Source organism: Moschus berezovskii, chromosome 7, assembly GCF_049115385.1.
Source record: "Moschus berezovskii isolate FMDL1 chromosome 7, NW_MosBer_1.0, whole genome shotgun sequence".
Taxonomy (NCBI): domain Eukaryota; kingdom Metazoa; phylum Chordata; class Mammalia; order Artiodactyla; family Moschidae; genus Moschus; species Moschus berezovskii.
This window is the reverse complement of record NC_142466.1, coordinates 108,323,361-108,349,235: the sequence shown is the minus strand read 5'-3', so window position 1 is coordinate 108,349,235 and position 25,875 is coordinate 108,323,361. Positions and strand designations below refer to the sequence as shown.

General features: G+C 40.6%; 1 protein-coding gene across 2 annotated transcripts; it reads right to left on the bottom strand.

Annotated features, from left to right (window-relative positions):
- Positions 1 to 1,911: 1,911 nt before the first annotated feature.
- Positions 1,912 to 25,084, bottom strand: DNAJC25 (DnaJ heat shock protein family (Hsp40) member C25). 2 transcript variants are annotated; one of them, XR_008686155.2, is made up of 5 exons: positions 24,661 to 25,084; positions 11,716 to 11,868; positions 9,340 to 9,810; positions 5,869 to 7,979; positions 1,912 to 2,363 (listed from the first exon to the last, which is right to left on the bottom strand). XR_008686155.2 is itself a non-coding variant. In XM_055427582.2 (4 exons), exons 1-4 carry the CDS (start codon positions 24,991 to 24,993, stop codon positions 7,857 to 7,859), a joined length of 1,080 nt encoding a protein of 359 aa, XP_055283557.1. In that variant the 5' UTR covers positions 24,994 to 25,084; the 3' UTR covers positions 2,393 to 7,856. The 2 variants fall into 2 exon arrangements, 1 of the variants encoding a protein (XP_055283557.1); XM_055427582.2 differs by lacking the exon at positions 1,912 to 2,363 and having other exon boundaries at positions 2,393 to 7,979.
- Positions 25,085 to 25,875: the final 791 nt, after the last annotated feature.

Sequence of the window (25,875 nt, the reverse complement as noted above, 5' to 3'; positions counted from 1 at the left end):
CAATAAAGCATCTTTTCTAATTGCTCCAGCAAAAATCCCCATAATGGATCACACTGACCTTATTGAGTCATGGGTCCAGCCCTGAACCAGTCACTTTGAAGGCAACGGTTGTGTGGTATTGGAAGGCTCAGATTAGCTGCACCTGGCCAAGAGCAGGATGTGGGGTGGGTCAGCCCCACCAATAGTGGGTGCTGTGGGGTACCACCCAACTTCCCATTTAGGACTAAGGCACTGGTTCCCCCATCTGCTGGGAGTAGTAGCAGTTGATGCCTCTCAGCTGAGTCACTCTGGAAACTGCCTTAACCAGAGCCACCGCTCCCCTTGTCAGCTCTCATCCAATGACTGATGTGGACCTGAACTCCACCCCCTCAGCTGGAGTTAGCAGTCCAGGCTGCAGATTCCCTGGTGGCTCAGATGATAAAGAGTCTGCCTGCAATGTGGGAGACCCAGGTTCGATGCCTGGGTCGGGAAGATCCCCTGGTAAAGGAAATGGCAACCCACTCCAGTATTCTTGCCTGGGGAATTCCATGACAGAGGAGCCTGGCCGGCTACAGTCCATGGGGTCACAGAGAGTTGAACATGGCTGAGCATCTGACACTTTCACTTTCTTTCACTTGAAGGATGAGTCCAGGCTCCTGGCTGGGTTCATCCGAGGCCTTAATGACAGCTGCTTCACAGTTCAGCTCTTCTCTCTGCTTAATTTCCAGTCCCTGGACCACACCCCCACCACCATAGCTGTTGAGTTTGACACTCCCCAACAAAGTTTCCCACGTGGCTCAGTGGTAAAGAATCTGTCTGCCAATGTAGGAGATGCAGGTTTGATCCCTGGGTTGGGAAGATCCCCTGGAGAAGGAAATGGCAATGCACTCCTGTATTCTTGTGGGGAAAATCCCATGGACAGAGGAGCCTGGCGGGCTTCAGTCCATGTGGTCACAAGAGTCCGACACCACTTAATGACTAAACAACAAACTTTCTACATGAAAATCTCCATCTGAGTCTGTTTCTCTGGGGAACCCAAACTGACAGTTTCTCAGTCCACTCAAACTGTATAGACTGAAAGGGGAAGAGCAGTTTCCCAAAGGAAAACCAGGATGTTGATACTAGAAATGATCCAGGAGCAATCAAAAAAAGATATGCTCTTCATTTATTATTTTTAATGCCTGTATGGTATTCCATTATGCAACTGGATGAAAATTTATTCAGCTACTGCCCTATTCTTTAACACTGTGGTGACCGCCTTAAACAAACAGCTTTGTGCCTGTCTTTTATTTCCTCAGTTCAGTTCAGTTCAGTCGCTCAGTCGTGTCCGACTCTCCGTGACCCCATGAATCACAGCACGCCAGGCCTCCCTGTCCACCACCAACTCCCGGAGTTCACTCAAACTCATGTCCACAGAGTTGGTGATGCCATCCAGCCATCTCATTCTTGGTCGTCCCCTTCTCCTCCTGCCCCCAACCCTTCCCAGCATCAGAGTCTTTTCCAGTGAGTCAACTCGTCGCATGAGGTGGCCAAAGTATTGCAGTTTCAGCTTTAGCATCAGTCCTTCCAATGAACACCCAGGATTGATCTCCTTTAGAATGGACTGGTTGGATCTCCTTGTGGTACAAGGGACTCTCAAGAGTCTTCTCCAACACCACAGTTCAAAAGCATCAATTCTTTGGCGATCAGCTTTCTTCACAGTCCAACTCTCACATCCATACATGACCACGGGAAAAACCATAGCCTTGACTAGATGGACCTCTGTTGGCAAAGTAATGTCTCTGCTTTTTAATATATTATCAAGGTTGATCATAACTTTCCTTCCAGGGAGCAAGCGTCTTTTAATTTCATGGCTGCAATCAGCATCTGCAGTGATTTTGGAGCCCAAAAAAACAAAGTCTGACACTGTTTCCACTGTTTTTCCATCTATTTCCCATGAAGTGATGGGACCAGATGCCATGATCTTTGTTTTCTGAATGTTGAGCTTCAAGCCAACCTTTTCACTCTCCTCTTTTACTTTCAACAAGAGGCTTTTGAGTTCCTCTTCACTTTCGGCCATAAGGGTAGTGTCATCTGCATATCTGAGGTTATTGATATTTCTCCCAGCAATCTTGATTCCAGCCTGTGCTTCTTCCAGCCCAGCGTTCCTCATGATGTACTCTGCATATAAGTTAAATAAGCAAGGTGACAATATACAGCCTTGATGCACTCCTTTTCCTATTTGGAACCAGTCTGTTGTTCCATGTACAGTTCTGACTGTTGCTTCCTGACCTGCATACAGGTTTCTCAAGAGGCAGGTCAGGTGGTCTGGTATTCCCATCTCTTTCAGAATTTTCCACAGTTTACTGTGATCCACACAGTCAAAGGCTTCCTCAGATGCATTCCTAAAAGTGGAATTAGTGGATCAAAGATAGTTTTTAAAACTTTTCTCCATTTTATCCTCCAGAAGGCGATAGCAATAGTTATTCCCACCAGAAGGCTATTTCTTTGTACCCACAAATCTATATTGTGGTTCTTTATTTCTACCGACCTAATAGATGGAGAATGGTGCCTTAAGTCTTTTAGATGTCTTAACTATTGAGGCTGAACATTCTTTTCTATTCATCTTGTGAGCTATGTGTTCAGTCTTTGGGGTGTTAAAAAGAATTTTTCTGGTCTCCTGACAAATTTTAAAGCCCTCTCTCTAGTGGCAAGTTCTCTCACCACAAGGAATTTAACATATATTCTAGTCAAAAAATGAAAGTACATGTTGGAAACATGACTAAACTGTTAACAGAAAAGTTGTGTTTAAAAAAGATGTGGCAAAGAATTCAAAGATACAGACTGGAAGGACTAGGAAAAGCTCATCTTAGATGGTGAGACCTAGACTTTGGATATGTGTGTGTGACAGATGGAAAGCAAAAGGGGGAAAGCATCCCAGTATGGAGAACGGGAGGCCATGGAATGAATCAGTCAATGAAGGAAGAAGGCTCTCATGAGTAACAGAGGATACAAAGCTGTTAAGACTACAAATCACAGGAGACCTCAAAAGAAACAGAAGTCTGCGGCAGTGGGATAGCCACATGGTAAGATATTTTAGGAATATTAATCTGGGAAGAAGACACAAAACGAACTGAAGCTGGGGAGACAAGAATTCAGTAAAAGGTCACCAGTATGTTAGAGATTGTTACACATTTTTTCCCCTTGGTTAAGATAAAAAATTTCCACTGTTTCTAAGAACCTCAGTACTTTTAGAAATGTCAGTGTCCTTCTAAAGACAAATATTTCATTTGTTTCCCTGTTAGGATCTATAATTCCTCTTAATATGTATTTTGTCACCTTTTAACAGTGGGTTATTTTTCCAGAAAAGAGGCTTTAAATCACTCTTCTCCGATAAATGATAGAATGTTTTCTTTCTGCTACCTTCAGTTTTCTAAAAAGAAATAGGAAAACGTTAACAACTATATTTAATGTGACACAATATAATGTACCATAAAAATCCATGTCACTTCCTTATACCCACTGCATTAGTTTTAGAACTTAGAATGAATGAATCAGGAGTGAATGATTCACCAACAGGTTTATAGATTCAGCTTCTCTGGAGAGATTTTTACAGGCTGCTTAAGACTTTGGGAGGCAGTGTAACTTAGGGCTACCTGATGTCATTTTGAGCAACCATTCCAGGCATGCCTCTGTATTTTGCTGGAAGTATCCCTTCCATAAATGTAGGCCTTGAACTAGTGAGCAGATTATTTGCTCTGAGAGTTCATTCTTTTCTGAGCTGTAATCTCAGCTGTTTCACCTTGTACCCCGGGGCAACAAGGGGCAGGCAGCTGATTTTAAGACACGCAGATCACAACCCTAAGGAGTGTCACTTTTTCACTCTAGCACAGTACTCTGCACAAAGTAAGGGATTCAAATACTTACTAAAATAGTAAAGAAACAGCAGGTGTGTAATCACTCAACAGTATTACCATGGATTTTTAACAAAAAAGACTGTCTTGTTCTCTCTGAAAGGCAGAGGAACTCACTTATTGAACATTTAATATAGGCCAGGCATTTTACCCCATCTTGTTTAATTCTCATAATCCTCCTATGAAGTTAGTATCACTATCAGAGATGAAAAAAATGGGGTTCAGAGGTTAACCTGTCCAAAGTCAAGCTGTTAATCATTTGTAGGGCCAGGAACTAAACTTTGGTCTGTGCTCAGTCACTCCCGACTCTTTGCAACTCCATGGACTGTAGCCCACCAGGATCCTCCATCCATGGAATTTTCCAGGCAAGAATACAGGAGCAGGCTGCCACTTCCTACTCCAGGGGATCTTCCCGACCCAGGGATCGAACCTGCATCTCTTGTGTCCCCTGCATTGGCAGGTGGACTCTTCACCACTGTGCCCCCTAGGAAGTCCCCATCCTAAACTTGATCTTAGCCAAAAGGCTGAGAAGCAAAACTCTGATCTGGCTGCAAAGCCTGAACCACACGACTACATTCCACTCACTTGTCTTGAGGTCACAAAAGAAGACACAGTGAAATGGGAGGAAGTTTCTTCATCCCCTAATGAAGTTGGGGAGAAGTCTGTAAGAAATCCCATATGTCTCTGACCTAAGGTCATGTGACCCATTATATACACAACTGTCAAAGATACTCTAATCCTTTAAGAAGCTGATTAAGTTTATGACAAATTATGTAGGCTTTTTACTTAAATAATGTGTAACATTTCTCAATTGCAAGCCATCTAAGCTACTTAAGACCCTAAACCTATGTGAATTTTCAGGCTTACAGATTAAGTCATGATTCTCTAAAAAGATCCCCTCATTTCACAGATGAGGAAACCAGAAAAGTTAATTTCTTTAGCAAATTTTATTTAGTTATTAGGGTTCAGATTTGGCCTTAGTACATATTTAAATGTGAAGAGTATCACATTTTGTAAATAAAATTATAATTCATCCATACACAATTATTTTGTATCGGTATCAACATTTATCTGCCTCAAGGGCACAATTATTAACTCCAGAGACCCTGTCCAATATAAAGTCTTTAAGTAGCTAGACTATTCATACTAATGTCTAATAAAAGCCATTTCTCTTTAATTTCCATAGAACTTTCAGTTTGGGGCTAACTCACTGGTTTATAACATTAGCAGAACATAACCTTAGCAGTTGGCTTCCACTCAAGGAAAATATTTCCAAGGCATGGGTGTTAAAAGTTTACTGCCCTTTCAGTACAAAAAAATAATCTCAAAAGAAATAAACTACAATTTTCTAAACATACATTCAATAGTACTAAAATAATTGTCAATTCTGTAAACTGAACTATTTTTTCATGTAATATTTTAAATTTCTACATACCACTTGTAGTGTTTAAAATTCTAGGCATGGTCCCTACTTGATAGATGTGTTATGAAACTGCAACCTACAATTTGTAGAACTTGAAGAATTCATAAAGAAATAAGACCAATGAAGGAAGGATCAGTTTTGGAATCTGCTATGAGGATATTTGATATGAATGTAACTCTAAGGGTAGTTTTAGCATAGACCTCAATTACATGAAGTGATAATAAACAGAAACCAATAAGCAACTATGCTCTGTAAACTCCTGAATTCCAAGTAAAAAGGAAATGGTGATAGATCTAAAATGAAGCTCAAGAAAGGTTTTCTAACTATGTGGGGTTCTGGGATCCCCTACTCAAGATTCTTCTCCAGATGTTTCTAAAATGGAGAAGCTGTTGGGTTTTTGGTGGGGATGGGCAGCGTAAGGAAACAGTAAAGATAACCGGGATACTTGAATGACACTCGTGATACAACTAATTGCCCTTCCTTTCCTCCAGGAGTTTGAAGCAAAAAGCCATTTTGCTGAGGAAAGGGGAGAGAAGAACCACAGTACTGTTAAGGACAGTCCATTCATCTTACCCATGCAATGGCCATGATTCCAAAAGATGGACCAAACTTTTACCAAGTAAGCAGGTTGCCAGGAACAATTCCAGAAATTAGATTCCTATATAAAGACCAAAAGAAATACAGCAATCTAGGCATATATATGCAAAATAATATCCAAAGATACACTGTTTTCATCAGTCAACCTTTATGAATGCTAACACATTCAGTCCTTTTATTTTTCCTTATCACTAGGTTTTTTTTTTAAAAAAATACAGTTAATCATTAACTTATTTGAAATTTTAACAGAAGGGCAAGTACCCACATTTCTTTCTGGTCTTCATAACATATGGTACACACTTTCATTCTTAGATAATGCTGTTGTGTGTCAGATGTATGAGAACAGTTACTGAGACAGGGATTACTGACTCTATAGGCAACTGCAGCACCTTTAAAAGGCATTTACCTGTGGTTAAGAGTTGGGCACTTGGGGTCGGAAACACAGCTTCCTGTAATTTAGGGCTGTGACTTCTCCACCCTCCCAAAAAAGAACGGATGCATAAAACACTCTCGTCTTAAGTCTACAAAAATATAAATATTATATAATTTTAGAGCTGCAAAAGGACCTTAGTGATAATCTAGCCAGACTGCTCTCCTAATTTTCTAATGAGGTAATTGAGGTCCTCACTCACAGAAATAAATAATCCACCTCAGGTCTTTCGCTATATTAACAAGTATGGTGAACTTTTCCCTCCCGCATCTTTGTATATGTCAGATATTTGGGCTGAGCTCTTGAAAGGACTAGTTTCCTTTGAGAAGAAACTGATTCTGCCTATCTACTATGCTATACTTTTTTGTTACATCTTTTAAAATAATACAAAAGCAATATGTTAATCTTTGATTTAAAATGGCATACCAACAACCTTGGGATATATTGCAACCATTTTATTAATATGATGGGCTGGGGTATATCTTTTAACAGGAGTACTGACCAACTACCATGAATGTGTTTCGATACTCTGCTCCAGTATCATACTTGATTCAGTCAAATTACGTGTGAATTACTTTCACTGCCACACGTATAAAACATTTACATGTCACTGTCTGATAGAACAGCACACACCCATGCACCTCTTCTTTCTGGTTTAAATTCATGTAAAGATGCTCACATAAAATGGATTTTTCACTCATCAAGGACTTCATAATATATGAACTTTTCATTACACGACTTCCGCTCTGTCCATTTTCTTTTTTTTTAATTGAAGGGAGGATTAAGAAAGCAATGCTGTGGTACAAAAAGACCTTCTTACAAGGTCCTCTTCTGGAGAAATGTTTGCGAGCACAGTTATAGTCTTATAATGACTGTAATCAAGACCATCCCACAAGGACAGGAAGGTACATTCACTCTCCTGGAGAGTTTCTGATCTTATTAACAATATTATGACTGGGGGAGATACCATAGACAGCCCAGCAGAAGACTCTCCCAGAGAGATATTTTGAACTTATTTCAATCCTATAATGACTGTCATGATGATGACATGATAGTTGAATTCGTTTTGCTGAAGAAGTTTGTGTCTAGAAAGACATGCTCAATAATGTTATTAAATGCTGTTATAATTACATTCTGTGAAACTATCAGAGGTCACGAAAGCAGAAAAATGTAGCACTATAAGAATAAAGAAACACTTTTGAAGAATAAACACTTAACACGTAATATTCTTAAAATGTATCTAATAAATTTTCATGTCCAATTTTTAACTAAAGATATAAAACTTTTAAATGGCAACTAATAAATCTTCATGTCAAGTCTTTTAACAAAATCCACAAATCTGTTATAAAAATTGAACAATCATAAATGTCTTATGTATAAAGTTTGAAGGGAAAGTTTAAGTGTCTACATTATTCTGTTTAATTCTTGAGGAATTTTAGTTACTGCTGAGGTGCAGTCGATACATTGCTAAAATAATTCAGTTATGAAAATGGTATCACAGTTGAGGTTTGGCACAGCAGCATGCCAGCAGTCTTCAGTCATCCACAAACGTCAACCGTCCGGGCCCTTCACTCTTCATCCATCTCCTGTATCTTTTCCATCGAGGGTCATTTGCCAGTCTTTTCTTTAGTTCCTCTTCCTGCTCTTGTTTGTAGACCTATAAGTATAAATAATACGAACTGACTTGACAATCCAAAGAGAAAAGTTTTCCTTAGCTTTATGGCATGTTTCCCTGATGCTGGGAACGACAAGGGCAATAGGAGAAGAGGGCAGCGCAGGATGAGAAGGCTGGATAGCATCACCGACTCAATGGACATGAACTTGGGCAAACTCTGGGAGACAGTGAGGGACAGGGAGGCCTGGTGTGCTGTAGTCAATGGGTTGCAAAGAGTTGGACACAACTGAACAACAAAAGTATGTTTATATTTTTCAAATATAATTTTAGGTAAAAGTTTCCAATGAATGTATTGGTTTGTCTTCTGAAGACCATGCACCAAAAAATACTAAGCAATTAAGCACTTTAACATTCAGTGTTAAATTAAAAAATAAAAATAGAACAACTCATGCAAGAACTAGTGTTTTTTTCCAGGAAAATACATTCTTTTCTTCCTTGAAATTATATGTAAGGTGAATTTAAAGGGTTTAAACATTTCCTCTCTACAACTAACATCCAATATTAAACAATCAACGCAAATTTTCTTAACATGGTACTCGGTAAATGTAACAGATGACTTTATATATATGTTGATCCTAACCAAGGAACAAAGTGACCTTATAAATACTTCTGTCTCCAAACTGAACTTACAACTTCTTTTATCTTCACAGATAATTACTGGTTTTTCAAAATATTTTTAAAGTTCCCAAAGAAGGTTAAATAAACCACAGAGGTTAAAAACAAAGAATATCTTTCATCTCTATAATCTTTAGTGGATGTCAGTTGAAGGTGAATGGACAAGTTTTCATAATCAATTTCACAGCCATATCAAATTTTAGAAGGAAATGACGTTACTTCCAAATTTCAAGAGGTAATGACTAAGATAATTTCACATAATACCATAATTCATCCCAGGACAGCACTTCATGACAGATAGTTTATTGTACAGTGGGCTGCTTAAACTACTTAAAAGTGAAAGCTTTTTATATATTGATTGGGTCAGCCATAAAATTAGTTCAGGTTTTCCATAGGATGTTACGATCAAAGTTTAGTTGGTGCAATTAACAGAAAATGGTGACATCCTTGCAAACATACATTCTATCCCAGTGCAATTTAACATAACAAATTTGACCATTCTTTAAATGTTTAGCACTAGTAAATTAAAGTATTTGAAGTTCATCTTTTAAAAGGACAAATTACAGGTTAAAAACTCACTGTTCGACTACTAGTCATATTGTCAACAAAAGATCTTTATCCATACTGAACTGTTTGATTTCAGAAACTAGAGCACACTTCTGTGATCCTTTAGTTTTAAGCTGGTAAGAAAGATAATAGTAAAAATCACAGCAGAGTCATTACTCACCTCATAATTCTCCTTTATCCAAAGCTCCCGTTTAAGAAAAGTTTCTTTCTGATGATCTTCTAGACTATCAAACTGAGACTTTGACATCTTCATAGATTTACGTATGATATACAGTCTTTCTTCTTCCCCGTATTCTTTGCCTTTGATGTTAAAATTATAGATCCATCGGCAATACCACACTATATACGAGCACAGGTGAAAAGGAGCTAAGAGAATCTGAAACAGGAGAAGGTCACGTATCTGGGGCTTCTGATAGCCTCCCTTTATATCTATTTTACTTTTTATAATGTTCTTTATGATGTTCTCCTCCTCATCACGAACTTCCTCTTTGGACTTTTTATTTCTGCCCTTCTCTTTGGCTTTTCTCAGTAATCCCTGCTGCTTGGCAATCTCCATGGCTTGGATACGGTACTTGGGCACTGTGGCCAGGTAGCTGATCGTCTTGTCATAGCTATTCCACCAACTGAAAAACTAGAATATTTAACAAAAATGGGTCACTTTTATTACCAAAATTCATCTTAGTGAACACAATCTCACCCACAAAAAACCCATTCTGATTAAAAACAGTGACCTCAAAACTCTCACTCTGGAGTTTAAAGGTACAGTTGAATAATAGCTGTGAGGACATGGGAATCTTCAGGACTGACAAGTCAGTAAGTTGTCAGCTGAGCCAAAAAGCCACTGATTCTCCACAGAAGACACCCAGGATCAGAGAACGGCTCAGAGGAATCACAACGTACCTGCTAATCCCACATCTTTGTAATCTGATTCCTCCTTGCTTGCTTGCTAAGTCACTTCAGTCGTGTCCGACTCTGTGTGACCCCACAGACAGAAGCCCACCAGGCTCCCCCGTCCCCGGGATTCTTTTCTTAGATCATAAGAAATCCCTTGTGATCTAAGAAATCCCTCTTCTTTCTTTAAGGTTGCAATCTACTTACTGGAGGAGTCAAACGGCAAAACTAGGTGGTAAGGAGTTTCTTTCAATCACAGGGTACAGACTCAGGCAACGATATTTATCTATTTCCTAAACCATCAGCACATACCATAGTAATGGTCATCATATTATGAACTGAAAGATTCAAGTATGTTTGAATCTTTACTTATTTGGGCAGGAAAACATTAAATTATTTCTTAAATATATTCAACCCCAAAGAGTTTTATTATCAGAAAAAGTCCTACTCTTCATATAGTACTTCCACACATTTCAGCTATTTTACTGAATAAATACAGCAATTATACCCGTATCCTAAAATATTATAGAAGCAATCTATTAATAGCAAAAAAGGAAAAAAAGTGACTAGAGTACTGTGTTATCTAAAACAGAAAAGTAAAATTGCCCTTCTTCTCCCTGTTGAAAATACTACAAAAGCTGAAACATTTAAAATATACAATCTTAGTTTTCAATCGGAATTCTTTAGTCAAATAAATTGAATTTCATTTCTGGGAATTAAACTGGAGAAGTAATTTTGAAACTAGCAAATTGCTTCATTCTAGTCACCTTTTTTTCCCCCTCTAGAGGAGGATATGATAGGTATGGTTAGTTTAGGAATTATAATATGGAAAACTCATTTCAGGCTGAACTTATATTTCTGTGATATATTAAAACAACATAAAGTTACTGTAGCACTTTTACTCTATTTCAGGGGTTTTAAAACTGGAGCAGGAGTGCCCTTAGCTGTCACGTGGAGATGTGTGAGATTTTTGTTTGTTACAAAGGTGGCAAGTACTACACTCCTGGCATTTGGTAAGCAGATGCCAGGACTTGTTAGGCCATATTAAGGAATTTGGATTTTTCCCCAAGTTTAATGGGAAATCATTGGAAAGTCCTATGAAAGTACAGTTTGGTCCTTGAACAACACGAGGGGGCCCCATCCTCTGCAAAATCTGCGTGTAACTCATAGTTGAGAGCCAACTGTATATATACACTGTTCCTCCCTATGCTCCAATTCAACTGTGTGGTACTGTAATTACAGGTACTGTAATTCCTGTAGTGAAAGGAATCCGAGTACAAGTAGACCTGTGCAATTCAAAGGCCATGCTGTTCAAGGGCCACCAGTAAATCATATGGATCTAGTTGACATTCCCTCTGGCTGTTATATGGAAAATATAGAGCAGGCAATGAGGAAGAGATCTGGGTTTTTTGTTTGGTAATTAGTTTTAGTAGTTATATAATGACTAATGCATAATTTCTTAGACTTCCTGCCATCAAAGATGTCAATATTATCAATTGATTAATATTTTTCTAACATAAAAAATTAATCTGAACTGGAAGTAAAGCTGCACAAAAACATACTTCTAGTTCAGTTTTAATGACTCGCACTAGGCAATGTGCACTCCTTCACACGCACACAGACATACATGCCCACCGATACACACCTGAAACACTGAAATAGCGCACACGCTGACCAAAATCACGACTCTCACATCCACTTTAGGGGCTAAGCGCCTGCTGTAGTAGTGGTAGTAATGGCTGTAGTACTCCTCTGGGTGATCCAGCATGTAATCATAATCTTTTCGCGTTTCTTCATCCTATAAAATAAAAATAACAAGATACCCAGTTTCATGTGACAGCTCATAAAATGGCCTAAGTTAATAATCTGTTGAAGTCAAACCTAGAATTTTATAATTATGTAGGCAATCTGAGTAAAAGAATGAACTGTCAAAAAAATTTCCCATAATTCCTCAAAGGCACACACAAATTTGTTTCCAGAACTTTAATATTAGGTATAAAGCAGAATTTAAATTTTCCCTCAAATTCTTGAGTACTGTTAGGCCTCCTGGAAAAAATAAAAACACTTCAACAGCAATGAACTATGCTTATTTAGCCAGTGCTGTGGTGCTAATAAGGATATACATTTGTTCTTATACTTTATAAGAGCAGGCTGACACCTACTCTCAGTAACTGTTGACAGAAAAAAGAATGTTTATTTCTGTTGTATATGTTCACAATCATTTCCCAGCCTTGTATAGGAGGTTTTCTTCTGAAAGCAAAGATTAAGATAACAAAAAAATAGACAAAACCAGTCTATGCCCTCAAAACTGAATTATGTTCATCTCAAGGAAACACTGAAATATTGATGGAGTAGAATGGTCAAAATCTACCTCTGTGACTTTAGGCAAAAAGTATAGCCTCTCTGAGCCTCACTCTTCTCCACTTGTAAAACAGAGATATTAATAGCTGCCCTACTAATTTTACAGGGCTGTTCTGAATATCAAATGACATATACAAAAACATGTTAAAAATATGTACTCCTTTACTATTATAACACGTTTTCACAGCCCAGTTCATAAATAAGGTAATATATAGCTCTTTCTTAATGATGTAAACATGCTGAAAAAATTATAGCCTTCTGAAATGCTGCTCAAATGTTTACAATAAAACATTTTTTAAAACCTTCTGTAATTTTAATCAGTTTGTAATGGGTACAAATGCCAATCTTTTACTGAGTTACATAGGTTAAAAAGCTGTTAAATTATGACTTGCTTTTTTTTTTAATCCCACAAAAACCTGTTTTTCAGCTTGTCTTGTTTCCAGAAAAAATGTTAAACACTAAAACCACAGCAAATTCTTCTATCTGTAAGTGAGTACAACAGAAACCATTATGAAAACAAAAATCTTTTTTAAACCCAGAGGATTTCTTTCTCTGATAAATTAATTATTCAACATTCATAAAGCTGCAGATTATTAGTAAAACCACTTCAAAATCTACATTTAGTGTTTTGTAACCACAGAGGCGCTTGGATCTGTTCAGGGCCTCCTCCTGAGTCCTCCAATAGGCAGTCTCTTAGATTTAAAATAAAAAGTTTGCTAATGACAAAATCTTTCCTGTACCCATTAAAATCATTATATATTTCCTATGAAGGATTCTGAATTTGGAAAAAAAAAAAAAAAGAATTCTGAATTTGAATGAGCACATTCTCGGTAACAGTTCTTACATTCATTACACTCAAAATATTTTTTTACCTCTGACTAGAATTTGAAGCTAGATGAAGTAGTATATAGTATAATTAGATGTAAATATATTTAAAGTCTATTCCATGGCACTATATGGAAAGCCGATATGAGAGGAAAGCTGAGCTGATATTTAAGGAAAGCTGAGCTCAGGCTGATATTTTCAAATTCACTTCCTGTACATTCTCTTTCATCAGAAAAGACTTTTCTCAGGAGTTCCCAGGTGGCCCAGTGATCCTATGCCAGGCTTTCACTGCAACCACCCAGGTTCACTCCCTTGTCAGGGAACTGAGACCCTGCAAGCCGCATGCCACACACCTCAACTGTCAGTCCATTATTCCATCATCATATTCTAGAGCTTCTAACCTAAAGAGGGTAAAACGTTACAGGTCCTACAGATAGCTCTGAAGACTAAAGCCTATCTGATGTACCTCATTTTGAGTACTTCAGGACACCTTTTGAGAATTTTTCCATCCTCCCTCCATTTTTTTGCTTTTTGGACTAACTTTATATATACGCTTTGCTTCTGGCCTGAAATTATTGCCTTTTAAACTCAGCCTCCCAGCCTTGGCAGACGCTTTCTGAAATGTATTTCTTCAAACATGATTCTTCTCCTTGCTCCAACTAGATGACAAGGAGTTTTGAAACTAACTGCCCCCGAGATGAGATTCCTACAGTCCTCCAGCATCCTCATCTCTGCAGAGCCCTCAGCCAGGTCTGACTGTCTGCACTCCTCCTGGCTGCAGTATACAGCGAGATCTGAGTGTCACTGAAGTGCGCTCTGTGAATACCATGCGTCCGGTGGCTACACTCTCTTCTTTGTTCTCTTATCTTAGTGAAGGTCATAATCCATGGCATGCAGATATCCTTCTTCAAGCATTTCACCCATGTCTTACGCCCGAGTCACCATCTTCTCACTGGTCCCTAGATCTGTGACTCATCAAGCCCAGAGCTTCATTAACAGGATAGTCCGCTAATGCTCCAGCACCAGGAACTTCAAAATTTATACATTATGTCTGGCCTCTCTTCTGTCACCAGAGCCTGTGGCGTCTATTGAGGTCCCTCTATAATGAGTCCTCAAACTACCTCATCCCTGTAAACGGTTTCAGGGTCAAGCCTGACTTCTCTTAGAATGGTTTTCTTTTCCTTGGGGCCCATAACTTCATGACCCTGTTCTGGTCATGATTAGAGTATTCTTGCCTGGAAAATCCCATGGACGGAGGAGCCTGGTAGGCTGCAGCCTATGGGGTCGCTAAGAGTCGGACACGACTGAGCGACTTCCCTTTCACTTTTCACTTTCATGCATTGGAGAAGGAAATGGCAGCCCACTCCAGTGTTCTTGCCTGGAGAATCCCAAGGATGGGGGAGCCTAGTGGGCTTCCGTTTATGGGGTCGCACAGAGTCAGACACGACTGAAGCGACTTAGCAGCAGCAGAAGCAACAGAGACAAGAAGGCCTGCGTTCCCCTTGTTGTAGCATTTATTCAGCCATAATCTTCTTTCTGTACTGGGTTTATAGCTTTCTCTCCAGAATGAAGAAAATGGATTTTAAGCTGAGCCATGCATAATACACTTTACAAGGTTGTTTCAAGGTTGGCACAAATTGAAGAGTTAGGGAATCTCAACAATCTAAGTCAAAATCCTACTCTTCAGTAACCTACTAAGTTTAGAATCAACCTAATAAGAACACAGGACACCAGGAATATTAGGAAAAAAGAAAAGACAGACTGGGATCCAATTTAAGAGCTTCACATACATTCTTATTTTAATATCATATGTCTATTTTTTCTCCTACCCATCTTGGGACCTAAGTAGCCTCACAGTTTGTTTGTTATCTCCAGTGCTTCCCAATGGCTAGTAAGGTCAGTTCAGTTTTCCTTGGCATGCAACAAGGCCTCCATAACTGGCCTAAGTTTACCTACTTAGCAACATCTCATCACTCTCTCTTCTTTTGCCCACAGCAAACATTCAGATAGCAACTTATGGAATTTGGTGTGTTCTTCTTAAGTATAACATGCTCTTTTATGTCTGAACAGATAATTCACTTTAACTCAAATGCTCTTTCCTTTTACCCAACCTCATGAGCTTCTATTAACCCTTAGGACATAAACAATAGTAGACAGATTCAGACCATTCTTACTATACTTATTACCTATTTATTATAGCACTTATCACATTGTAATCATCAGGGTTTTTTTCTTTGCCTTGAATGAAAACGTCTAGAAGGCAGGTAGGGTGATCCATTAATCTCTGTATATCCAAGGCCTAGCACAGTGCCTGGCATTCAATAAATATCATTTCAAAATGGAATGAAATTTTATAAAGGCTCTCCCTCACTGCAGACATCTCCCCAGCCGCCCAGGTCTCCACCTCACCATGAAGGTGGGATGGGTTATCACAAAAACCTGGGCTTGGCAGGAATGACAGCTTGATTTCATCGCTTATGAAGATATGCTAATGTGGCTATAAGAGCTTAAACCTTAAAACAGTGTAATATCTTACCTTTCAATAAGGTAGTACTTTTTCTTTCAGCAATTTTGTGGATCTTAAGGTCCCAGGGTCAGGAGACTCCAGCTTCGTTCCAAAGCCAAAACCTTTACACTTGTTTCTTCCTCCTCTCTGTCCTGAGCCTGGACAAGCAGGGCAATAAGCGCCTTGTCTCTAATCTCTACAGGAAAAAATGGTGCTTCTGCTGGTGTTCACTCCACTCCCAATCCTCTCGGGCATATGCAGGAGGACTGGAACATAACCACCAATATCTAGATCAAAAGTGAACAAGAGGAAACCCACAAGCAAAGAAAGTACCGAATCCTTCCTTCTCTTGTGAAAGTGATCATTCCCCCCTCCCCAAAGGCAAAAATATATTATGTTCTTGTCCTTGAAAGAAATAATGAATTGTTTGATCTCAACAAATGTAAACTGCAATAATTTGATATTGCAACCAGTTTCATATTAAAAATTTTCAATTACACAAATAATAGAAACCATTTAGGATGGTAAAGGCCAAGAATCAATAATATATGAAAATACAGTAATAGTTTGTTCTTAAATATATATATATTCATCCTATTTTTTAAAGAAATTCACACACAAATGATCCTTTAAAAAAAAACACCTGATTTTTCTTCCAGACTATTACACCCTACTAAAGAGGAAGAAAGTTAACTGCTCTGAGTTTCCATTTCTTGTCCTGTTCCCTGCCCAGCAGCCACTCAGGTAACTGTCCTCTTAAACATCTTCTCTTCTCGGTCTGCATGCGCTCACAGCCACTTCCACCATTTGCAGTGTCACCTCTACACCACAGAAGAGTGACACTCAGATCTTTCCTGCCCCTCTCATTGTGAGATATCTCCTGAACATTTCCTGCATGTAACATAAACACCTCAAGTTCAGCATGGCCAAAATCCAGATCTGCTCCTGTGTTTCAGCTTGTTAACCATCTATTTGGTTACCTGAGCTTTAAAAAACCTTAGTGATTTTCAGCTCAGCAAATAGGTACGCAAGGCATTTAAGCCATGTGCTGAACACAAAGGGGGATAAGAAGACAAACAAAAGTCCTGGCCTCAAGAGCTCCCCCGTGTACAGGAAGAATCTAGCAAGCAAAAGCCGTGGTCTAAGCACTGAGACCACTGGTAATAGGATTCACAGAAGGCATGAAATGAGTGCTCAATCTTGAAAAGTAAATAAGATGCAGCAAAATTTGTTCCAGGCAAAGGCAGCAGCAAGTGTTGAGGTACAGAAGCATGGTGAATAGAATAGATTTGGTGACGCTTAGGCACTGGGGAAGTTTAGGGAAGAAAGGAGTAGCAAATGTGGCCAGGAAGACAGGTTTGATAAGAACCGCAGGGCTCTTATATGCCATGCTCAAGCGCTTTAGTGTGAACTGTCTGCGCTATTCAAACGTAAAATGGTTTTCAAGTATGAGACTAACAGCACTGAGCAGAAGTGTATATTTTTGGAAGATAACTCTGACAGCATTATAAAGAATGGAATGAGGGAGAAACAGATTTTAGAGGCTAAGTAGTAGAAAAAATAAGACTTCTAGTGATTAAAGGGGTACAGGAATCAATCACGTTGAGAACAGTGATGTTGCTAATTATAGTCATTCTGTGAACCATGTTATTCTAAGAATAAAGGAAGAGGGCATCAAGTGTGGAGAAGGTGCAGGGGGAAACTGTGGAAGATTTTGAAATGGGGAGGAAAAAAATTACTGGACAGCTTTTCAATGCCTGGAGCCTCCAGGGATTACCTATTCCTGTAGGAGGGGCATGCTTTTATTTATCTTTGAAAAGTCTACTTTAACCGTGTAGGAAAAAAAGTAACTTGTGGAAAACTGGGAGTAATGCAAATAATTCTTATTCACACGAAGACAAACTGTGTCCAGTAGAATTACGGGAACTGATGACTGCCTTATCATACTGACCGGTATTACAGGCATTTCAGCACTCCTTGTCTTGACTGTAAAGGGTGTGGCACTTTTTCTCTTGGGCATCCCTGGTGGCTCATCTGATAAAGAAACCGCCTGCAAAGCAGGAGACCTGGGTTCCATCCCTGGGTTGGGAAGATCCCCTGGAGAAGGGAACAGCTACCCACTCCAGTATTCTGGCTTAGAGAATTCCATGGACTATTCCACGGGGTGAAAAGAGTTGCATACGACTGAGAGACTTTCACTTTAATATCTTAATGGTTCCCACATTAATTAATGAGTTAAATAAAATCTTTGACACATGTACATTTTGTATGAGAGTTATCCTCTTTTAAAATTTATACTTTTAACAAAGATAACAGAATTGGTTTCATGTTTAATTTTGGGTACCTGTGCTAGAGATGAGAGACAATTTAAAAATATGAACCCAGAGAATGACAAATTTCAGGACTGTCAAGGATGCAGTTGAGTTTCATCAGGAAGAGCTTAGAAAATAAAAAGGAAAGAGTACCCAAAGGATAAGACTCTAAGGAAATGCAATGTTTAAGGTGAAGGCAGAGGAAAAAGAAGACCATACAGGCTGAAAGAAATGGCTAGAAAGCTCCTCTCAAAGGGAGAGAATTCCATCAAGGCAGTCAAAGGAGAACAGCTTAAAGAACTACATGCTGGACATCAAATGCCACAAACAGTTCCAAAAGGAAGAGCAGCCCTCTGATCTGAGGCTTAGACATCACTGTTCATCTTGGGAAGAACAGTTCCAGGATGTGTGCTGATGCACGTGTCAGCCTGTGATAGTTTAAATGATGGGGTATAAGGAAGTAAGGACAGCCAACGGTGAAGAAAGAAGAAAAACGTGACCATAGTTTCAAAATTAAGGAATGAGAGATGAACCAGTTAAGAGATTCCCAAGTTATCAAAGAGGAATGGTGAGATTCCAGAAGACTAAGGTGGAAGTAAAATGAGTTCAGTCAAGAATACCTTCCTGCCTTCCCCAATCCATCCTCAATCTTGTTCCCAGAACTTTCTTTCTGAAACAAACATCAGGCTTGTGTTACTTATCCACTTTCAAACCTCTGGTAACTCGTCAATACTTAAAGTTCAACACACCTGAACATAGTTTAAAGGGGCCATCCCAAACTATTTCATCTCCTGAAACATTCTCCCCGCCATGCACCTGAGCGTCTAACCTAGAAACAGGAGATCCCCTACAATCTCTAAAAGCGCACTAAGGGTCTTTGTGCTGCGAAAACCTCAAAATATTCTGTTTACCTATGATAAACCTACACAGGCAAAATTAACATGTCAAGTGCTTAGTTTCTGCCTAGAATTACATCAACTCAGTAGTTTTTGTGTTATTCAAAAGCTCTGATGGGTTGTTGATAACATCGTGTGTCAGGTAGTCACAGCACTAGCGTTAACCACATCTGGCGTGTAATCAACCTTGGCCAAAAGTAGGGAGTAACAGGTGACATTAAGGGATGAGTGAAAAGTGAACAACACTGGTGGGTTTAAACAGAAATAGCAAATGTGGCACAAAAGGTACCACATCCTTCTGCGCCAGTGGCAGAACTGTTCAACATGTCATCTTTTCCACTAAACCCAGAAAAGGCCCCCCAAATTTATAAGTGTTACATGGGGTTGTGACCAATCAGAGTTTGTATGAAATGAAAACTATCTGCCATCAAGCTTACTTAACTTGGCGGTTTATCAGCATCACAACTGTAATATAAATTCACATCATTTCTATTATTTTTATGGATACACATTTATTATGAATGACTGATTAAAATGTGGATCAATGCTGAAAAAGAAAAAATAATAATACCAATAGGATAGTAATACCAGTAAGTGTGGCTAATTTTCTTCCTCCAAAACAGAGTCCCTGGGAAAAGCATAAAAGTGATTGTACATCTCATTGCTGGAACAAGCCTTGCACACTCACAACTCCATGTTTTCATTGATCAAGAATTTTCTCTACCAGAAATGTCCCTTCACAGTCAACCGTGGTGACTGTTCTAGATCCAGATCAAAGAGTACATTCTTCTCCAGTCCTCCAAAAAGAAATAATTGTGCCCTCTCAGTGTTGCAATATAATCTACACAATTTTAATTATATAACTTGAAAAATAACTGAACAATAAGTATGTGTCTCCTTATTATACTAAAAGCTTAAAGGCAGGAACTGTGCCTTTTTCACTGCTGTGGTCTCCTTCAGAACTTACGTCAGTACCAGTTAGGAGACAGGGTTGATTAAGAGAATACACAAAGGGAGAACAATAAACAGTAACATAACAGGGCAGGAAGTTCAGAATCCCCTTTTTGCCAAATCATTCTTAACTGCAAACGTCCTGCCACATCAACCAGACCGATAAAGGGAAACTGAAGAGTTCCTGCTGACTTCCCTGCCAAGACAAGGTTGGAGCAGAAGGCACTCTACACATCCCTCCAACGTGTCAGATAACCTGCACGCCAGCAATACCTCCAAGACCTTTTCTGTGTTCTTTTCTTGTGATCTTGCAAAATGCTATCAAGCCCTACCACTGTCTACCAATTACAGGTTTTATAAATGCATCCTTCCTTACCACCTATTTCCTTACCTGCTTACTTCTATGCCAGCCTTCTCATTTTATCTAGTTCATCCAATTCTTATGTACATTCAGAATTAAGGTTCTCACTTTAAAACCCTAAGAAAATAATTTCTCCTTAAAAATAGAAATGTGATTTTTCTCTCACATAGGAATGTTTCATTCATACCTATCCAATTTATTTTATCTGTACCACTCTTTCAAACTACAGTTAATTTGGGGTAAAATGTCAAAGTAGACTTCATATACCTGTGTCCCCTTTCAATTTTCATCCTATCTGAATCTATCTCCAGATAGGAGTATGTATTTAACAAACTTTCATTATCTATGTGCCAGACACTGTGCTAGTTGCCACAGATAAATATGCAAAAGAAGGTTTAGCGGAGAGGAGAGATGGGCTACTCATTGTTAACACTGCAGTGTGATAAGTGCTATATCCACATAAAAAGATCCAACTCTGACACAGTGAGAGTCTGTTTACTTAACTTCCAAAGTCCATGAGTCCCCCTGAATCCCCAGTAGTCAAATACACTAATAGTTATTTCATCATCCTAACTCATGTTATGAAACAAATATAAAGCAGCGTGTGAAATCATAATGGTTCCAAGCCCTGCTGAGATCTGGAAATTTAAGTTATTTGAGAACATGAACTAAGCAAGTTCCCTTTGCCCTTCATTATTGCCATCCTTTTTCTGGGTTTTTTCCATTCTCTCTATTCACAGGAAGAATCTCTGTTGCTATAAAATCAATGACCAACTGTGACAATATCTCCTTGTCTGACCAACTACATTTAAATCACATTAGTATCATTTTTTTAAACGATCTCCACCTAAAAATACTCTCTCAAAGAGGTGTTTATTCAACCAAGACCAACTTCAGAGTCATAAACCCACCACATCTTACACAAATATAATTCTCATTTTGGTGAGTCAGAGATGCTTGGTTGTTACAAGTTTTGATGGAACACCACTGTAAGGTTACAATAAGGATATAATATAGCTTCTTATTTATGTTAAAAAAAATTAAGAGGCTTGAACACACCAAGAATAAGAAATTAGGGAGGTTATCAAAAAATTATGGGACAGAGGAAAAAAAGCCTCCTGGCTCCAGTGAATTTACAACCGAGTTATTTCGGATTTCATAAAAGAAACAATTTCTGTCACATACACTGTTCCAGAGATGAAATCTACCTGAGCATTCTATGAAGGAAATACAGAATCAACTTTTCCCGCCATATGCCGGCAATAACTGAACATGGCTGCGAAGGAGAACACAGTCTTCCCAAGGCCCTACCAAGATCCTCCCTCCTTTTCCACACTCCCAGGATTTACTGCTAGTCTTTATGGAGAAATATATAGTGTGTATCAAAAAGAGCAAATAGAAAAGAAATGTGGTTCCAAGTCAGCAGTGCTGCCCTCATGAGGTAATATATGGAATTCCAGGCAGGTGTCTGTTTATCTTTATTCCAGAGCCTCTCAACTCATCCACTTCTCCCACTATTTTGTCTGACCTGCTTGAAGTAAAAGCCAGATGGACCTCCTAGCCCTCACTAGCCCTCCTTCCAGGCTGTGAATATAATCCAAGTGCAACATATAACAGATGTAACAGTGGTTGATACATAACAGATATCAGATATAACAGATGTAACAGTGGTTACATCTCTGTTGCCTATGGCTTCGCAGGCAGCGCAGTGGTCAAGAATCCGCCTGCCAATACAAGAGAAGCGGGTTCAATCCCTGGGTCCGGAAGATCCCCTTGAGTAGGAAATGGCAACCCACTCCAGTATTCTTGCCTGGAAAATCCCATGAGCAGAGGAGCCTGGTGGGCTACAGTCCATGGGGTCACAAAGAGTCGGACACAACTGAACATTCACATCTTACCACACACTCTTGCCTAGAGGGGGTGACCCCAGTTTATCAGATCACTGCATTCTCCAGAAATTATATCTTCTGACAACTTTCTCACAATTCTCTGTTAAGACAGCAATAAAATCAGACCACCCTATTTGGTTTTAATACCTGCTTGCACACCCAGCAAGACAAAGTCCTCTTCCCTATTTCAGAAGAGGACATCTGCAATGGTTTTTTAAAAAAAAAAAAAAAGTTTCTGGAGGTGTTCCAGTTGGAAGTGGAATCCATATCTATCTCTATAAAATTAACATGGAAGTTTTCACAGAGCTCAGCAACGGTCCGAACTAAGTCCAGACACCCCTTTTCTCTCACAGTAATTTCTGTTCTCCTGCGTAATAATGAGTAGGGTTGGGGAAACTATAGGACACTCTCTCACTCCCTCCATCACGGCAATTCTAGTTCCCTGTTTGGAGGCATCTGCAGCTACCACAAACCTGTCCCAATCAAGAGGAACAGTGTGCTTTTCTCCAGACATTACTCCTTATTAACTGCCTCAAAGTTCCTTGTTCTTGAGTGGACAGATTATTTCCTTGAGTTCTTTATTAGCGGACAAATCAGTGCTAAACTTGTAGAAACACTGAGAGGAAACTGTGACAGAGCCACCAGATCAGCCTCAGAATTTGTCTTTTCAAGAAAATAGCAAGAAGAGTTAAGAGTCCTGGGAGTTCCCCCACCCTCGCCCCGCCGGCCAGATTTTCTGTACTGTCTCTATCTCTTGGTGTTTGTTTTCAAAGTTCTTACTATTACGCTCCCCCTTTTCACGCCAAGTCTACCCATCTCCAACCCCAGCAGAAGGCGAGAGCTGCCAGTGTTTCTGCTGCCTCTCTCCTGGACGTTCTTCACCTGCCCAGTGCTCCCTTCTCTGCCATGAGGGCTTTGAGGAGCAGTGGCAGGCGCTCTGGCTGCTTGTTTTGGACCACTCTCCTCACTGCAGAAAAACAGACTGGAGCTTCAGGTGCCGGGCTGCCTTTTATGAAAAATTTCCCCATCTTTCGGCAGTCTTTCCTTAGTCACTCTTTATCCTAAATAACAGACAACCAAGCCCTCTTGGTTGCCTCTGGCCACCACACTTTCTCAAACCCCCACCCATTCTGCAGGTAATTGCCAATGAAAACTGCAATCTCACCAATGCTGGTACGAATCTGGTGCATTTTATGGCTCTATATTATCTGAACTGCTCTGGAAAGCAAGTCATGAACCCTTTGACTCAGTATTTTCAGCCCTAGAAATCTTATCGGAAAAAATAATCCACGGTTGAATTATACTATCCCCACTCAAAGTAGTCGTTAAAAGCAGACCATACAACAACATGAAAAACTATGCCTCAAAAAGAAAGAAAAAATAGAAAAAAATACACTATAACTGCAACTGCTGTTGTATTAGTATGAAGAGACCCCTGAAACAGTAACACACCAAATATGATTCGTACTTTGTGATTTCTTAGTTTGCTTTTTGCTGCAGTAGGAAACAGGATCAGACTAAATGTCCCCATCCCCATAAGTGTGTTAGTCGCTCAGTCGTGCCCGACTCTTTGCAACCCCATGGACTGTAGCCTACCAGGCTCCTCTGTCCATGGGACTTTCCAGGCAAGGATACTGGAGTGGGTTGCCATGTCCTTCTCCAGGGGATCGTCCCAAGCCAGGGATTGAACTTGGGTCTCCTGCATTGCAGGCAGATTCTTTACTTACTGAGCTAGGAGGGAAGTCCTCCCTATTTCCATAGGACTCAATAAATCCCTTGTTAAATAACTATACATATATTCCCAAATACTTCCTACTAGAAATTCTCAGAGTCTTGAAACTCAAGTCATTAAGCACCAATTTGCAGCTCCTATATAGGAGGTTTCTCATTGATCATTTAATCCTCATAACAGCCCACTTAGCAGGTTTCCTGGCCATAATCCTGCATATGAAGAAACAGGTACTCTGACATATTAAGTCACTATCCAAGGTCACATGGGGGTGTCAGAGCCAAAAGTCAAACATCTGGCGTTCTTAGTGTTTTTCTAGAACCTTATGCCCAAGCTGAATGTCACAATACCATCCCGCGAAATCAAGTTTCTGTCATGTCAAATTGGACCGATCGCACTGTCACTGGAAATCTTTTCAGTGTTCTATCACAGACCTCGGTAATGATAATCACCCTGCTTTCCAAGTGTGAGCTGCATCTTATTAAAATCCCTTCACCAAATCATAAGAAGCTCAGACCTTTGCATGCCGAAGACAGAGCCACAAAAAAGTAGGGGGCTAGCTACTCCCTAAGACTGAGGGGGTTCCCCTCTTCGTCAATGGGCCCATGTGGGCTCCCTCACTTGGGAAAGCCCGAGCATCCTAACGGTGATAGAGGCGGCCGAGCCGGGCGCCGGAATCAGAGCCTCGCTGCACCGGCCAGGTGACAACGGGGTCGCGCCGCGCGCTTCTCTGGCAGGTGCTCGCAGCCCCCAGGCTTACCTTGAGAGTCTCGTAGGCGGTGGCCACCAGCAGGAAGGCCTCCTCGGCGCTCTGCGGCGTGCGTCCCGGGCCCTCCTCGCCAGGCTCGGGCCGGTAGCGGTCGGGGTGGTAGCGCCGGGCCAGCTGGCGGTAGGCCCGCGCGATCTCCGCCTTGCTGGCCGCGCGGCTCACGCCCAGCACCTCGTAGCAGTCCCGCGTGCCGCAGTAGAGTCCCTCCACCAGGGCCGCCGCGGGCCGCGCGAGCAGCAGCGCGAGCAGCAGGGGCGGCAGCAGCACTAACCAGCGCCGGCCGGCAGCCCCGGCTCCCCGGCTCGGAGCGACCGAGATCGCCATCCCGGCTGGGCCACGGCTCCGGGAGCCCGGCCGCACCCCGGCTCTCCGCGTTGCGCCCAGCTCGGCGGCCCGGGCTCAGCTCCACGTCAGCACGCGGTGCCTCTGCGCAGGCGCACCGGGCGCGGCCGCCGCAACCACTTCCTTCACGACCGTTGCTAGGGGAACGGGACGCTTCAGCAGCCCCGCCGCTTCCGGTAGCTCTGGAAATTTGTTCCTAGTCCCAGAGGACTGGGTTTGCTCTCAGTCTGGCAGACCTAAAGGATGTCTCTGTCTCTGAGGTGCCCTTAACCAGTGTGTGCATGGCGCTCTACTGTCCCCTTCCCACGCAGTCTTTAAGACATCACGACCTCACCTGCTGCGGTTGGGAATCTAGCTCTCTTGCGGTCTGGTTTTCAGCGTCAAAATGTGTGCCCAGGGTTTTAAACCCGGGTCTCGATAACCCCATTCTGCCTTTCCAAAAGTAAACTGAACTTTTAGAGATTCTAGACGTTATCTGACTTAAAGTGCATGGCCATCGTGTTCTGGGTTTCTTAGCCTCCACACTATTGACATTTGAACTGGATACTTCTTTGCCTTTTAGGGCCTGTCCTACGCATTGTAAGATGTTTAGCAGCGTCTCTGGTCGGGAGAAATATCAATAACCTCAGATATGCAGATGACACCACCCGTATGGCAGAAAGTGAAGAGGAACTCAAAAACCTCTTGATGAAAGTGAAAGAGGAGAGTGAAAAGGTTGGCTTGAAGCTCAACATTCAGAAAACAAAGATCATGGCATCTGGTCCCATCACTTCATGGGAAATAGATGGGGAAACAGTGTCAGACTTTATTTTTTTGGGCTCCAAAATCACTGCGGATGCTGATTGCAGCCATGAAATTAAAAGA